General features: G+C 45.1%; 1 protein-coding gene across 2 annotated transcripts in view; it reads left to right on the top strand.

Annotated features, from left to right (window-relative positions):
* Window positions 1–17,809, top strand: part of Nab2 (Nuclear polyadenosine RNA-binding 2) — a 156,100-nt gene that overhangs the window by 60,131 nt on the left and 78,160 nt on the right. For both annotated transcript variants that reach the window (XM_050172740.3, XM_050172738.3), the window contains exon 10: window positions 5,416–5,463. In XM_050172740.3, coding sequence (XP_050028697.1) covers window positions 5,416–5,463 — 48 coding nt within the window. The remainder of the gene's footprint in view (window positions 1–5,415; window positions 5,464–17,809) is intronic.

Raw genomic sequence — 17,809 nt, 5'->3', positions numbered from 1 at the left:
TTTCAAACATTTTTCGAATACTTTCAAGTTATATTACCCCCAAAAATGTACTGCAAAGCATGGCCAAAAAGAGCAAATTTATTGCACGATGAATATACCTCCATATAGTTGTTCCTAGAAAAAAAAAAAGAAACAGTCCAATACAGCTGCTTAACAGAATGCATGGCTACAAGTTTAATCACTGAATGTTGTCATGGAGGGAAGTGAGCTGCTTAACATGTCTTGGAAGTAGACATGCTCTCCTGCTAATAACAACTGCACCGGACACTCGGGAACAGGTGCTCGCTAGACACACTTGTGGCTGGTATTGCCAGGTATGGTCATACCAGGCCAGGTATGACTGGTATGGCCAGGCCTTGCAAGATGAGCCAGCAAAGGGTAAGCTCTTGCACCTTCCTGCTGCCACCAGCGACACAGGTCTTTCTTTTGGCGCATAGTCACATCATGCCAGTACATCTCTGTTTCTGCTTGTGGCTGTGAAGGCTGTTGCTGGCTTAGAAGGGTGTCAGAATTATTCCACAAAGAGAATTCGCTTTGCGTGTGTCATCTTGGAGTGCTGCGATTTGGTTTTTTAGCAAATGAAACCATTGTACAGTCAATATCCAATTTTTCGGACTCCCTAGGGACCGCGTGAAAGTTAACAAAATCGGGCAGTCCGAGAAAAATGAATGCATGCCTTTTACTGCCCCCAAGAGCACAAATCACTACAGGCTTCTCCGGAAGAGCTCTGAAGGCCGGCCAGTACACTTTGTAGGCTTATCGGTGCTCGTACTGTGATAGGAGATGGCGGGTGCACGCGTGTATAGTTAAGGAATGCATGCCGTTTCCCGTGACAATTTCCCCTTCCCGCTCGTGGTATGCTTCACCGCAATACTTCTCGTATGTTTCATCACGTAAAGGTACGTCCTCACTTGCGGAAATAAGCATGTGCATAGTGGCGCACTTAAAAACGCGCGTCGCGAACGGCGCTTTCGCGGCAAGAATTCCGTAGAGTAACAGCTTGGGCTTGTTGGTTTTCTAAATTTCTATCCTGGTGTTAACAGCACAAAACGTAGACGAGAAACGAGACGAGAAGACGATGCCACAAGCGCTGCCGAAATAAGCGTGCCGCCTGGCGCGCACTTATTGCCGCAAGTGAGGACGTACGTTTACACTGCTCTATTGAGGCAAAGCTGACTTTTGGGAACCGGCGTTATGAAGTGCGCCGTGCTTCCTGAGCTTTGAAGCGATTGGCGATGATTACAAAGCTGGCGCCATTACTAACAGCAATTGTTCTTATGAAAAACACGGCACCGAACTCCAAAAAGCATTGTAGCGAACGTCGCAGTAGCTAGGCTTAACATTGCCGTGATGGTGGTTACCGCTGCCAGTGGATCTATGTTCGAAAGCGGCAGTTCGAGGGGGCGAGATACTCAATATGGCGGCTGTGGTGGCTTTGATTAATGGTATTTCGGACTTGCGGTGATGGTAAAAAGTCCAGAAAATCGAACTGCAAAGGTTTCTAATGTCCGAAATTTCCGACGTTCGCATAATTCACTCTATGGTATATGTGGCGTTGCCGTGAAGACATCTGAATTACGGGCATGTCCAAAAAATCAGGCATCCGGAAAATGGTTTGTTGCCTGTATTTATTTTCTAGAACTTCGAATACTTTGAATAGTAAAAGTTTGCTGTAAATCGAATCGAATAGCAAACACTATTAAAAAAATATTCAAAAGCTCGGATATTCGCACACACCTAGTTATCGCCTCTTAAAAGCTTGCAGTATGCTTCCAATGACACAACACTTCACTAGCTGTGAAACAGAGGTGAAGATGTTTGTCGCAGTAGGGTTGGCAGTAATAGCTGTAAATGTGGTATGCGATGACCTGGGAGGAGATTTGGTGGTACCAGAATAAAAAACTCAGTGCATGCCGGCATTTCCGCGTGAGATAGGTGGGCGAGTATTGTGGGGAAGCTGCTGCAGCGGGCGGCTACTGTTCTCGATCACACATGCCTCACACCTTTTCTTGGCATCTAGCGTCCAGAAAATGTTTCATATGATCGCAGTTTCTCTATGTACTGAATATTGATGCCGAAATAACATGTTTTGTGGCAATTTATGAACCAGTAATGAGAAGGCTATCTGTTTCGTGTGATTTTTTGTGTTCTTAATCACTAATATTGCCATCAGGAAATCGTACATAATGGTATCGTTTCAACAAGGTTCTACTGTACCTCTCTTCTTTGGTTGTGACATATTTGTGGTACTCCCCTACTTTGCATTGTAAATGTTCTACCGTATTTACTCGCATAATGATCGCACCTCTGAATTTTGTCCTCAAGATTTTATTTTTTTCTTTCCAATGTAATGATCGCACCCCAAACTTGGCGCAGCGATATGTCGTGTGCCAACTCTAGCTAATGATGATGGTGCTTGCCATCTGTCGAATACTGTCAAATGCTACGCGAACGACTCTTTTAGACATACCAAGTGGTCTGCACACACCAAACGTTCTTAAGCAGATGCCCCATTTCATTCCTTTCATCACCCTCCACACTACAATGAAAAAAAAAAAAAAGCCAGAACCATACTTGCCTTGGCTTTATTACTTCTAGGCTTCATAGAGACTTCGCTTTTGAACAACGCCAATCAGGGTGGTATAATACCAGACATTGAATTTGATGTTAGTGGCATCGATTCTTTATTACGGCATTTAGATGACACAAAAGCAATTGGACCTGATGGAATATCCCCAGTGGCCCTTAAAGAGCGTTGTAGCATCATTGCTTCGTATTTAATGATCATATATAAGCTTTCCCTTGAAACAGGCCTCATTCCCCAAGATTGGAAAACAGCAAGCCTGACACCAGTTTTTAAATCGGGCGTTAGAAAACTCAGAGAAAACTGTAGGCCGATTTCACTAACGTCAATATTTTGCAAAATATTCTAACACATTTCATATGGTAACATATCTGCATTCCTTGACTCAAACGCTTTCTTTACACCTTCCCAGCACGGATTCCGAAAAGGTTATTCCTGCAACACACTAATAGAATTTCATCACTTCTTATCTAAAGCCATTAATAACAATAGTCAGGTATACGCAGTTTTTATTGATTTTTAAAAAGCTTCCGATACTGTGTCCCATAAGCTCTTAGATGTAAAGCTTGCTGCAATAAATGTAAACGAAAATGTTCAAAATTGTATACGAAACTACCTAAACGGAAGAACCCAGTCTGTCGTCCTAAACAACGCCGCATCTTCACCAATAACTTTCTTCAGGCGTTCCTCAGGGAAGCATACTGGGCCCCTTGTTATTTTTAATCTCTATAAATGACAATGTCAAACTAATTACATCACCCATAAAACTACTTGCTGATGACTGTGTGATTTACAGAGAAATTACTACTGAAAATGACATAGATACATTGCAAACAGATTTAGATAAGGTAGCAAACTGGTGCAAAAATTGAACGTAAATTTAAATATAAAAATTGCAGTAGTGTAAGTTTTTCCAAATAATTATCCAAATTTTAGCACCGATATAACATCAATAGCACGCTTATCGACATATAGTCGGAATACAAGTATCTAGGAGTTTATTTCACCGAATCACTCACTTGGCATAAACAGATTGACACTGTCATAGCAAAAGCTAGTAGGATGTTACATTTTATTTGCAGAAATTTTAAACAGGCAATGCGTGAGGTTAAAGAAACTTTATACTTCTTACATGTCAGAACAATACTTCATATGCTTGTGTAATATGGGATTCCTATCAAGATTACCTCATTAATAGATTGGAAAAACTACAGAACCAAGCAGTAAGGTTTGTTTGTAATAATTACAGCCCGTACTCTAGCGTTTCCAAAATGAAGGCCACTTTAGGATGGCATCTGCTACATATGCGTAGGCATCAGTTAAGGCTCAAACTATTGAACCGAATATATAACAGTCAGGCTGGTATATAACAGTCAGACTGGTATTAATTGCTATAACTATCTTCTGGAACCAGATTATATATCGACTTGCTTTGATAACAACAAAAACATCTCAGCCTATACCTGCAGAACAAACACTTTTTACTACTCTTTTTTCCCCAAATCAATTAGACAATGGAACAGTTTATCAAATGATATAGTAAATGTGTCAAATAACGAACTATTGTATTGTATGCTGTGACGGCACTCTTGTAAAACAAATGTATGTGTTATATATCTTGAAACCTGTTTGTTTCACATTACTTGTTTGTCTTTCTCTAAATGCTATTGTAGTGCTTCTGTTTATGAGCATATCTGTCCAAAAGCTTTTCTGTATTACTGGTTATATTTTGTTCCCCCCTACGTAATGCCTTTATGGCCATGTAGGTACTCTAAATAAATAAATAAATAAAAAATAATTGTTTTGGCCAACAATAACAAAAAATGCGCCTTTCAATTCTTTTCGTCTGCGCTCGTGGGCATGCAAGAAATCCCGAGCGGCAAATACAGTGGCCACATTTACGCTGATAGGTTAAAAGTGTACCCTATTTATAAGCTGACGCTTGTAATACAGCTAGGATATTTGCCCACCCTTAGCGGAAATGTGCCATATTAGGATAGTAGCGAAGACTTATTGCCGCAGTTTCCGCAGCATGCCTGCCATGTGTTTCTATGTCACTGGCAGCTATGTGCGCCCATCTCTGTTTCTTTCCTCTCAAAGCAGACATGGCTACGTTATTGTCGCAAGCTTGCCGATATTATTGATATTATTCATTACTGATATGGGAGAAACTGTTTCAATGTGTGTAATGTACTCATGAGAAGAACAAGAATCGCATTTGGCGCGTTCGGCTTGCTCCGCTGGCTGCCATGTTTGTTTTGGTGTCCCGCACTGTTACAGCGGCAGCCGCCTGCTTGTTGGCCTGTTGTCATCCCGCAGCAACGGCAGGATGGAAAAAAAAATTACTTTTGCGGGAAATATAACTCGCATATGATCACACCCCTGAATTTTTGTCAATTTTTTTTTGCAAGAAAGTGCGATCATTATGCGAGTAAATACGATATTTCTGTTGTAGTTGTTATATTTTATTCTATGGAATTTGTAACCATGTACCTTATGATTGTACAGTAATGCCCCTTCCCCCCACTATGTAATGCCCTGTAGGCCTAGGCGTAGGATCCATTGGCGTAGCCAGAGGGTGGCATACTGGTTATGTCCTCAACAATCGCAAGATCAGACAAATTCGTGTGCCACCCAGCCTTTTGTGGTGCTAGTATTTCGAAATGAATGAAATTAATATTTTAATAAAGCTTGTATTTTTTTTTCAGCCTGCCCAATTTTTTAAAACATTTTCGCATCTCTGTCAGTGTGAAAAATCAAGTTGGTAACTGTATTTGTTCTTGGAAGCGAGTGGCTAAGAACTGACCATGTACCTTTGAACTTTCACCCAGAACGATCCAGCGGGCTGTCTATTAAGGAGAGGCTTGGACGCAGGCGAGGTGAGTACATTTGATCCGGAAAGGAGGGGGGAGCGTCTCTGCTTTAGGAACTCATATTAAAGGACACAGGATTTTTCACTGAAGATTGAACACTCTGGTCACCTAACTGGATGATTGGAACTACGAAAATCACGTTCCTATTGTTGCCCTTCTGAAAAGACTGTGTGCTCTTTTGAACGGACTTTCGAATATAACGGACCATATATATTTAAGACTTCGTTCGTTCTGCCTATTTTATTAATGCAACAAAGTTAGCTTTTAACGGACCACGCTACATTAGACTATCGGCTACAGCTGATGAAATTAGCGGCAATTTTTTTCAAAATTGGGCGTATAAAACAGACTTGACGTGTCAACATGGGCTGGCAACCGACTTGCGAGGGTCAACCGACGATCACGGCTCAATATCTTGCATGCGGGGGAGAGAGGCATGGGGGGAGGCGATGGAAAGAGGGTGGGGGCGGTTCTACTTCGGTGGCTGCTGTTAGTTCCATGCGGGCGCCGTATCTTCAAAACGACCTGCGATGTGGACAAAGTGCGCCCAGTGCCGGTAGCTTGTGCGTTAGAGGTTTAGTTCGCGTTGAAGCAAGAGACAGCATGAAGATCAATTTGCTCGCTGCTGCTGCTGCTGCGCTTATCTTGCTTAATTTGCTACCACAATTGATGCTTCACCTTTTCGGAGAAACTGCGACTTTTTTGTTCGTTTTTTACTTTGGTCATTCGTCACTCACTCTTTGCAATAAAATTGTTAGACATCGCGACAAAAGTTTCAGAAGCGAGGCATCTCGGATATTACAGACTTCAGATAAACCGGACATTCTTTGTCAGATTATCAGGGTCTGTGTAACAAGAGTCGACTGCGTGTATATATAGTGATGGCTGCGTACAGACGAGGAAGATGACGTCCATAATATAAATGCTCACAATACAGTAAGACCTCGTTAATTTGAAGTCATCGGGACCGAAAAATATCGTCGAATTAAGCGGCTTTTTGAATTAACCGAGCGCACAAAGAAATTCAACCTAGGCAAAAAATTTCGCTGCAGGAATGTGCTACCTTTATTCGGCAATCTTTGGATTACTTAATGTAATCAAAGATGCTGGTTTGCTGCGTCCTGTAGTTCGAAGCTCCAAGGGTAATGTTTTCTAGTTGGCCAGCTATGTGCAGCATTTGAGAATTTCCACCATGGCACTCAACAAAACTGCGAATAATGTTCAGCGATCTGATGCTCTGGAGGGCTCGTTAGCGTCGTCGTTGCTGTCACTGCACATGGTCACATCAATGGTAGCTTCACTCTATTCAGATAGTTCAGATACTCAGCGAAGCCGACTGCACGGGATTCGCTATCCTCTGCGCAGAGTGTATTGATGCAGTCGCAATACCTCTTCATCAAGTGCACATGAATAGTCAGCATCAGCATCAACGGTGGTTTCCTTTGAGAAGCCAGCGTGTTCAAAACACCGCATGACTGAAGTGGTTTCCACTTGCTTCCATGCATACACAATAAGACATATGGCCCCGAGCAGGTCGATGGAGTACTCCTTGCCGTTGTCGTAGCAAAGGAGCATGCGCTTGAACAGGTGGTGGCGGCAAATCTTCCTCGTGTGGTGAATGGCGCCTTGGTCCAATTGGCTGTGAGATCGACAGGGTATTCGGAGGAAGAAATACCATCCTGATAGCTTTCAGGTGTGGGATGTCGCCATGCGCTGGGCAATTATCAACAACGAAGAGTACATTCCTGCCTGTGGCTACGAACTTGCGGTCAAGCTGCCGAACGTAGTCTTCAAATATTGCACCTGTGACCCAGGCTTTCTTGTTGTGCCGGTAGATAAGCTCATCCCTTGGTGGCAGCCGTGCATTTTTAAAGCAGCGAGGCTTCCCATTCTTTCTAACCACAGTGCAGACCACGTATAACGTAACTGCTTTTAGCACGGGACCAGTTATAGCGTGGGTTTTTTGACCACCGATATATCTCCCACAGAACTCTATGTATAGGCGGACCGTTTATTGCGTAGGCACACGAAGCAGAATACCGGTTATAGCGCGGTTCCTTTAAGCGCGCAACCGTGAAATTGGCACACGGAGCACGGCCTTTTCTTGGAGGTGTTGAGCATGGCCCGCACGGCTGCACGGTTGCCAGGCACGCAAACGCGGAGAAGGGGGAGCGTGGACGTGCGCGTGGAGACCAGCGGCGAAAAGCAAAACAAAAAGGAGGAGAAGGGCGGGAGACTTTAGTGGAAGGAGGGCGAGTGTTTTCGTCACTACAGTAGCGTCCAATCAGGGTGCGTGCTGCTGCGCGGAGTGCAGGGTAGAAGTGCACTCCTTTTTTTTTCAGTCTCTTTGTTGCATTTGCTGAGTGCATGTCGTGATCTCGTCGTGTCGTAGTTATCCTCTTTGCACATGTGTTGTCGGGCTTTTGTCACCAAGGCGTCGATGGCGTCTTCAAGCGATGTGAGAAAGAAGCATGCCTTATTGCTGGAGACGAAGGAATGCGCTATAAGAGACATAGAAAGTGGGCTGAAGAAAGCGTCGGTGGCGGCCAAGTACGGCGTTTCCGACACGACCGTGTCGGCCATATACAAGAACAAGGACAAATTGCGGCAGCAACTGCAGCAAGGTTCGTCTTCCCTGCCATGGAAGAGAATACGTACGTTGAAGTACGAAGACGTGAACGCAGCGCTCTTCAGATAGTTCCGTGATGTTAGGGCTCAGAGCATACTAGTGAGTGGCCCCATGCTCCGACAAAAAGCCAAGTCCCTTGATGCTCTTTTGGCCACGACGACTTCAACTCACTTAATGGACGGATCCAGCGATTCAAGGATCGTCATGGCATCGGCTGCAAAGTGGGTTGCGGTGAAAGCGGTGATGTCACTGAGCCCATCGAAGTGTGGCTTCACTTAAATTTGGAAACCATGCTGTCCATGTATACAGACAGAGACATATACAATGCCGACGAAGCTGGCGTATGTTATTTACTGTCTGCCCGACTGCACTCTTGCGCTGAGAGGCAAAACCTGCTCTGGCCGCAAGGCCTTAAAAGAGCGTATAACTGTGTAGTTCTATGCTAATATGGATGGAAGCGACAAGTGCCGTCTGTTTATCATTGGAAAATCAGCGAGGCCACGTTGCTTTAAAAAGCGAGAGTGCCTGCCAGTGACATACAAATCCAACAAGAACGCGTGGATGACGCAAGACATGTTCACAAGCTGGCTTTGCAAGTTCGATGAAGACATGGTGGCAGAGAAGCGACAGGTCGTGCTCATTCTCGACAATTGCACAGTCCACAACATCAAGGCAAAGTTCATTGCAGTCAAGTTAAAATTTCTGCCTGCCAACACGACTGTAAAATGTCAGCCACTTGACCAGGGTGTCATCGCAAGCGTAAAGGCACTTTGCAAACAATGCATCTGTGAAAGAGTTTTGCTGAGCATGCAGCAGCAGCAACCTCTTAAAGTGAATTTAAGGGGTGCGATTGATATTGTTGCCGCTTCGTGGTGGCAGGTAAAAGCCACTACAATAAGCAAGTGCTTCAACAAAGCAGGCATCATGCGCAATGCAGAGGCTTTTGACACCAATGAGCCGAGTGACAATGTTGCCGATGAGACGGTCAACACCGACCACGTGTTTGGCGATGTTTGACGATGTATATGGCCTTGTTGAAAGCAAGTTTGTTTCCGCCACAGACACCTTCCAAGAGTATGTCGATGCCGGTGAGTCAGAGCTTCCTGTCTGTGAGGAAGCGAGCACGGATGATGCGATTGTCGCAGTGGTGCCTGGTAGCGTGGAGCCTGCAACTGAAGACGAGTCGGATGACGATGTCGACCCGACACCAGACCCAGATGTCCCATGCAAAGACACTTTGGAATACCTCAGCAAAGTGAAGATGTACTGTGCAAAGAACAGTTTGAGTGAGAAAGCGCTTTACTGCTTAAGCCTTGTAGAGGATGAAATTGTTCGAAACACTGTTAAAAAAAATCTCCAGATGAAAATAACAGCGTTTTGCTGCTGATGCCGCACTTGTCAGGAGAACTTGGTTTCTGAGCTGTGTTGTGATTGTGTTGCATGTGTGTGTGAGTGAAATATGTAATAAATTGAGTGGGGGACGAGAGCATATGATAAAAACTGGTATGCCCGCTGCATTGCAGTGAAGGATGTCTTCTCCTCTGCAGGCGCATGTTTCGGCAGTGCGCGGGGCGTACCGTGTACTGATTTATGTGCTAGCAGTAGTATCGGTCGGGCGCTTCATCTATAAATAATCGCAATTGCTATGTGGTGTCGCCTCCCGGCTCCGTAGGGCCGTCGTTTCATCGGGTTTGTGGTGAAATGGGGATCGGGAATTACCGCATAGCACCCCAAATCTTCGAATTAACTGGATTGGCCTAGGCCGCCGGTTTGAATTATTCGGTCAAATTTACATTGGAAAATACGGGACGTCAGAAAACCTTCGAATTATCCAGAATTTTGAATTAACTGAGTTTGAATTAATGAAGTTTTACTGTATATATACATATATATATATATATATATATATATCTCTATATACAGTTGAGTCTCGTTAATTTGAACACACTTAATTCGAACTTCCAGTTTTTTGAACTAACACCATGGTCTCGTTCCGTCAAAGTTATGTGTATACCAATGGGCGAAAACACCCAGTAATTTGAATGCACAAGCATTCGCAACAGTTAATTCGAACATACTGTGCTCCAACAAAGCTCTGAGCAGCGTGCCAAATCACACGGCAGCGCCTCTGACCAGCATTGCTATGACCCTGCCATAGAGGAAAGGCTTAGGAGAAACCGCTCAACAGCATACGAAACGAAAAAAAAAAAAACTTGGCAGAAATTTTACCCTCTCTCAAATGGCAATGTCGCCATTTCTGCATAGTGCCGCAACGCCCCAGCCACACTAGTGGCAAATCGCGCGCCGTGAGAAGGATTGGTTCCGGGCCGATTTTTCGTGGCTCACTGCAGCTGCAAGCGAGCCGTGATTCGAGGAGACTAATAAGAGTGGCCCCTACATTGGCCTACGTGCGGGAAACTGGTGTCATCCGGACCCACCCTACCGCTGTATTCGTACTCACGTCTGGTTCAGCCAGGCACCTTGTTTCGCACTATCGTCTGCTTGCGTCAGCTCTTGCTCACGCTTGTTTTGGTTGGCTTTGTTTCTTTTACAATGACGCATCTAAATCGAAATGCCCCGATGGAAATTGTTGGAAACAGTGCGCCATATCCGATTTCGTACGACAATACAGAACCTGAATACAAAGACGCAAAGACGACACCCAGCACCTCATTCTTCTCCGTCTATTGAATGTGACAATGCTGCAACAGAAGGGAGCACACCAGCATGATTATGATTAGGGGCAACTACTTCTTCATCTTCATAAGACACAACTCTCATAAGAGTAAAAACACAGTGCCGATCTATCAGCAGACGAAGGTAAAAACATGCCTGGATCCTGGTCTTGGCAACTCCGCTGCTTCGGTGGCAGTATGGGGCAGAGGTAATTGGCACTATCCGGCAAGCTGGCGAGAAAACAAATCCACTTCCCATCCACCCTTCCTCGCCACTACGCTCCCCTCACCCTCCCCCTCAACTTCCTGTAACTTCCTCATATTCGACGGTCTGCGCGCGTGCCTGCCGGTGCTGGCGCCAGCTTAGCCCACTCCTTGTAATTTTGTTTTCTGCTGTTATCGGGAAGCGAGCGTTGGCCGGCATGGGCAGGTTCGTGGTCCTTGCTCTCTGTGTGCTTGCACGCCGCGATATTTCATGACTCGCACCAATTGTGTTTTGTACTGTAATGCACGAATACTTCAAAAACAAGTCCTCTTAATTCTAAAAAATTTTCGGGCCCTGTCAAGTTCGAATTATCGACATTCGATAGTATATATATATATATATATATATATATATATATATATATATATATATATATATATATATATATATATATATATATAACCTTTAATAACAGTTGCACTTGGAGAAATTTCATGTGACCTTGAAGATTTGTTCACTGAAATGGCAGCTTTTACAGTTAAACCTCGATATAACAAACTTCAATATAACAAAATTCTCGATATAGCGAAGTATTTAACGTTTCATAACCTCTTGTCCATACAATACCATGTATTTAGAACTTCAGTATAACAAAGTGTGTTTGTATGCGATTTCAATATGACGAAATATCGCTGCTGCTGCAAGGAAATTCAGAGACAGTAAATGGATACTTCCGTGGCCACAGATGGTCATATGATTGAATTACAAGTGGCTGCTTGCAAGCACACCTTTCAAATTGCGCGCCTCATGACAAGTGACCGCCGAAGTGGAGCCGCATCATGTTCCGTATAAAGTCCAAGTGCGATAAGGTCCTATCATGCCCCACACACCGTATGATTTAGGTGCGAGTGAACACATGCGAGGGAGAGACAAGAAAGATGGTGGCTTCGCGAGTGACGCCTTCCCACACGTGCAAAGGTAAAAAGGAGAGCAAGCTCGTGGTTACGCTATAAAGTGCGCGCATGGGGCAGGGGGGGGGGGGGGGGGGGGGTGTGTAAGTTGGCATGCTTCATGATTTCTGGCATGCATCTCAGCCTTAGCTGCGCATGGCTGTAAGCGCAGCTGTGCACCCTGCTTTAGAGGTAGTCTGCCGCATGTGCAAAGAGTGGGTGTGCCAAGACAGCGTGGCACCATGTAAGCTGTCTTACCGCGCTATTAGTATTGCAGGTTGCGTGATCTTGAGTTTCGGTGACCTGTTAGAGCGAGAGGCAGAGAAAGCATTCGCTCCCTGCTGCCCGCGCTTTTGATAATAGCGTCGTCCCAGTGCGGGCGACGCTATCAGCCGCGGGGGCGGAGTGCACGTGAAAGCGTGGCTGGCTTCGCTTAATTCGTACCGCCGAGAACATGTTGTCGATGTACGTGGCACGAAACGTATCATTCGTGGTCGACTTCCAAATTTATCAAAATGAATTGTTTTCTCATTCACATTTGCTTTTTTCGACTGCCCGATGATTTGGAAAATTCTGTGGCCTCTTTCCGTGCAAGAAAAATTATCAGTGAGTGTACTTATTTGCATAAAAGGTTGAATTTCAATAGAACGAAATTTTGATTTAACGAAGCAAATCTGCCAATTTTACCGACTTTGTTATATTGAAGTTTAACTTCCAAGACCTCATAGTAGGAGACAGTTCAGTTTGACAGCCTGTGTCCCCTCAGGTGTCTCATAGTGGTGTAATCTTCCTTTGTGTAATTGTCTTATACTTCGCTATCACTATTACTGCTTCACCTGTCTGGTGAAACTGCAGCCTCCTTTTGTGTGTGTGTGTGTGTGTTTGAGTATAAGCGTTGTTGCCCATGACTGCTATTGATTCTGATTTTGAGTGAGTCTGGCTTGGCCTCATTTCGGTTACTGAGTGAATTATACAGGGTGTCCGATATCATGCACCAAGATTTAAAAAGAAAAGAGCAATTGCGTTACTCGAAGGAAACCTAGAGCATATAGTTTCCACTGCAGTGGAGTTGGCACGAGTAATTATTTCGCTACTGAGATTTAATAAGGTAATTGTAATTAATTATCTAACTCAAGAAATACTGTCCTAATTATCAAAATGTCAATGAGGCATTTGTAGGCACCCCCAAATGACACCTAACTGTGGGATTTTCAGCAACGTACTAATGGCATAGTAATACTTTTTCGACTGGTAAAAAAACCCACAAAATACGAAAAATACCACTTGACTGTTCTCCCTCCTGCTTCATGAAGCTGCACCCACATATACTATATTTACACAATTGTAAGTTGACTCAAATGTAAGTCGACCCCCCCAAATCGCGTGACAGGGAAAAAAAACAAAAGAAAAGCATACCCGCGGGCGAAATCCATAACGGAAATTTATTAGTAGTTGGCATGGTCACTGGACTACTCGTCTTCACTTGTGCCATCATTCTCACTAGTGCTGCTGTCATCATTGCTACTGTGCAGTCCACTTATAACGATATCGAGAAAGACGAAAAATATAATCGTTATAACCGATGATCGCCATATCTGGACTGCAGTTATTAAAAAAAATTAAAAATAAACACAGAACATACCTTTGCAGCTCCGAACTCGAATTCGCTACTTGTTCTAAAGAATAGATGATGTAGAAAGTAGGCCGTGAAAAACGAACTATTTCTAGCGCCAATGACCGTGTCAAAGGTTAGGCGCGCCGAAATAGTCCGAAATCTGCACTTGCTTTTGCGGCAGCTTCAGCTTCACAACCGCTGTGTGCATAGATTCCAGCTGCTGTGCAAACACTGGCGGCAATCCTTTAGCATGCATAAAATCAATTAAGGAGTCGATCGACGACAGTGCACTTTGCATGGTCGGGGTCAAGGAGCCACTGTCAATCTCGTTGTCACTGTCGCTGCTGCCGGCGCCACCGTCGCACAACTTTGCCGTCTGTCGAGACAGCACATCTTCGGCGATCGCCTCGTCGGTGACCTCATCGCAGAACGAGGCAGCACTGTCTGCAGTCAAAAACTCCTCCTTCGACGCACCACTTGTGTCACCAGTAGGAACAAGCTCCCAGAGCTCGGTTATGTCAGCGGCTTCCACCGTGTTGGTCTCAGTGGGTTGGGGAAGTTCGTCCTTACGCACAAAGCCCGCCTTTTTGAAGCAATTGGTGATGAACCACTGGTAAAGCGCCTCTTCAACATCGGTGTACAAAGGGTCTCTAACCCTTTTCCGCTGATCGGCATGGCCGCTGATAGCTCCTGCCTTCCCAATCGCAGTACTCCCGGTTTTCAAGATGGTTGATATCGTTAACTGGGCGAGCTCATACTTCTTCACAAGGGCGCTCACCTTGGAAGCCGCATCGAGAGTCCTCCAAAATATCCATCTTCGTGTCAAGCGACACAGCTTTATGCTTTGTCGGCGCCTTCTTCGAACTGGGTTGAACCGTTGGTGTTGAAGCAATGAAGCAAGGACCTTAGTGTTGAAGCAATGAACGACAATCTTGTGGGCATCATTAAGGAGTGTGCAATAGAAGTCGGTGTTAACTCCGTTAGACAGGATACCAGTAAGCTATCGCAGGAGACGAAAGATCTGATCAAGAAACGCCAATATATGAAAGCCTCTAACCCTACAGCTAGAATAGAACTGGCAGAACTTTCGAAGTTAATCAACAAGCGTAAGACAGCTGACATAAGGAAGTATAATATGGATGGAATTGAACATGCTCTCAGGAATGGAGGAAGCCAGAAAGCAGTGAAGAAGAAACTAGGAATCGACAAGAATCAGATGTATGTGTTAAGAGACAAAGCCGGCAATATCATTACTAATATGGATGAGATAGTTCAAGTGGCTGAGGAGTTCCATAGAGATTTATACAGTACCAGTGGCACCCACGACGATAATGGAAGAGAGAATAGTCTAGAGAAATTCGAAATCCCACAGGTAACACCGGAAGAAGTAAAGAAAGCATTGGGAGCTATGCAAAGGGGGAAGGCAGCTGGGGAGGATCAGGTAACAGCAGATTTGTTGAAGGATGGTGGGCAGATTGTTCTAGAGAAACTGGCCACCCTGTATACGCAATGCCTCATGACTTCGAGCGTACCGGAATCTTTGAAAAACGCTAACATAATCCTAATCCATAAGAAAGGGGACGCCAAAGAAATTATAGACCGATCAGTTTACTGTCCGTTGCCTACAAAGTATTTACTAAGGTAATTGCAAATAGAATCAGGAACACCTTAGACTTCCGTCAACCAAAGGACCAAGCAGGATTCCGTAAAGGCTACTCAACAATAGACCATATTCACACTATCAATCAGGTGATAGAAAAATGTGCGGAATATAACCAACCTTTATATATAGCTTTCATTGATTACGAGAAAGCGTTTGATTCAGTCGAAACCTCAGCAGTCATGGAGGCATTGCGGAATCAGGGTGTAGACGAGCCGTATGTAAAAATACTGAAAGATATCTATAGCGGCTCCACAGCCATCGTAGTCCTCCATAAAGAAAGCAACAAAATTCCAATAAAGAAAGGCGTCAGGCAGGGAGATACGATCTCTCCGATGCTATTCACAGAGTGTTTACAGGAGGTATTCAGAGACCTGGATTGGGAAGAATTGGGGATAAAAGTTAATGGAGAATACCTTAGTAACTTGCGATTCGCTGATGATATTGCCTTGCTTAGTAACTCAGGGGACCAACTGCAATGCATGCTCACTGACCTGGAGAGGCAAAGCGGAAGGGTGGGTCTAAAGATTAATCTAGAAAACTAAAGTAATGTTTAACAGTCTCGGAAGAGAACAGCAGTTTATGATAGGTAGCGAGGCACTGGAAATGGTAAGGGAATACATCTACTTAGGGCAGGTAGTGACCGCAGATCCGGATCATGAGACTGAAATAATCAGAAGAATAAGAATGGGCTGGGGTGCGTTTGGCAGGCATTCTCAGATCATGAACAGCAGGTTGCCATTACCCTCAAGAGAAAAGGTTATAACAGCTGTGTCTTACCAGTACTCACCAACGGGGCAGAAACCTTGAGGCTTATGAAATGGTTCTACTTAAATTGAGGACGACGCAACGAGCTATGGAAAGAAGAATGATGGTTGTAACTGTAGCGTATCAGCCGGACGCCAGGGTGGAACAGACGTTTATTGATGCAGTGCCCTTTTTATAGGGTGATGACCATGTGATCTGCTGACTGCTGCTTGCGTGGCTGATAAGCGATTATCATGAAAATGCAGTGTGACACGCGATATCAGTATACAACATTCCTTTCTCCTAAGATTCGTTACACAATTCCAAAATGTCTGGTTAGTCATCAATGCCATAACGTGCGATAGGCCGTCTAACGCGTGTTGATCTTCGCGGCTCAACCGGGTCTTGGGTAGCTTGGCCCAGACTTGCCCCTGTGGCTGCTTCTGTGCTGACCGGCAGCTGTTGTGGTTATCTGGCTGTAGGAGGCAGCCTGACGTGGTAGTCTGCACTTTGGACTGGATCGGCTTCGAGCCTCGTCCAGGCGCTCCTCAACTGGTTCCGGTGCCTGTGATGGCGCTCGCCGTTGTCCAGCTGGACGATGTACGACACCGGCCCTCGGACTGCCACAACACTGGCTGCCTTCCACCTTGGACCTAGACAAAAGCTTTTAGCATAGACTGCGTCACCGACACGGAACCTCTTATTCTCCGGTCTGTGTGGTTCTGGCGCGTGTTGTCGGTCCGGATGAAGTCTGTCCAAAGCTGTCCTCAGCCTTCGTCCTATCATTAATTCTGCCGGAGATTTTCCCGTGACCGAATGTGGCGTCGTGTGCTGTTTAAACAGGAACCATGAAATCTTGCATTGCGTCGAACCTTCCTGTTGCTTCTTTAAAGCTTCTTTAACTTCTCTTACCATTCTCTCCGCCCTACCATTACTGGCGGGATTGTAAGGTGCAGTGAAAATAGCACGCACACCATTGCGCTTTAAAACCGTTTGCAACTCCAAGCTAGTGAATGCTGTGCCGTTATCCGAAACGATAACGTCTGGCACACCGTGTGTCGCAAACATCTTCCTTAAGCTCGTGACGACAGCTGTAGCTTTCATGGATAACATGATTTCGACCTCAGCCCAGTTGCTGTACGCGTCTACCACGATTAAGAATACCTCTCCATTAACTGGACCAGCGAAATCAATGTGTAGGCGACTCCAAAGTTGATCTGGCTTGATCCAAAAATGCACTGGAACCTTGGGATCGCTTTGCCGGTTACTCTGACATGGCTGACAGTGCCGTACAAACTCTTCAATTTCGTGGTCCATTTTGTGCCACCACATGAGCCTTCTAGCTGACGCTTTCATGGCACTCATCCCAGGGTGATTTGCATGCAGGAGTTGAAGCACACTTTCTCTTGCTGCGTTACGAATTACAACGCGATTCCCCCACAGTATGCAATCACGATGCAACGGCAACTCTGACTTCCTCACCTCGTAAGGCGCAAACTTGCTGTCTGGTTGTGTTGACGGCCAGCCACTAAAAATCCATTTCTTTACCATAGATAAGACTGTCCTTCTTGATCAGCACAGCAATGTCTGCCGCCTGCAGCGGTGCGCACTTGACCGCTTCCAACTGGAGCACGTCCCCAGGTGGCTGCGGCTCGTCTTCGTCTCCCGGAGCTGGCAGACGACTGAGTGCATCGGTGTTGGAGTTTCCTTGGCCTCGCCTGTACTGAAGGCAGTAGTTATACGCAGAGAAACATAAAATCCAACGGAGAATTCTGGGCGACACAACTTCAGGCGCCCTCTTGTCCGTATTAAACAGGCCCAGTAGCGGCTTGTGGTCTGTTATGACTGTAAATTCTCGCCCAGCAAGGTAC

The sequence above is a fragment of the Dermacentor andersoni genome, chromosome 3 (assembly GCF_023375885.2).
Source record: "Dermacentor andersoni chromosome 3, qqDerAnde1_hic_scaffold, whole genome shotgun sequence".
Classification (NCBI taxonomy): domain Eukaryota; kingdom Metazoa; phylum Arthropoda; class Arachnida; order Ixodida; family Ixodidae; genus Dermacentor; species Dermacentor andersoni.
Note: the sequence above shows the minus strand (reverse complement) of the source record. Positions and strands in the feature narration are given on the sequence as shown.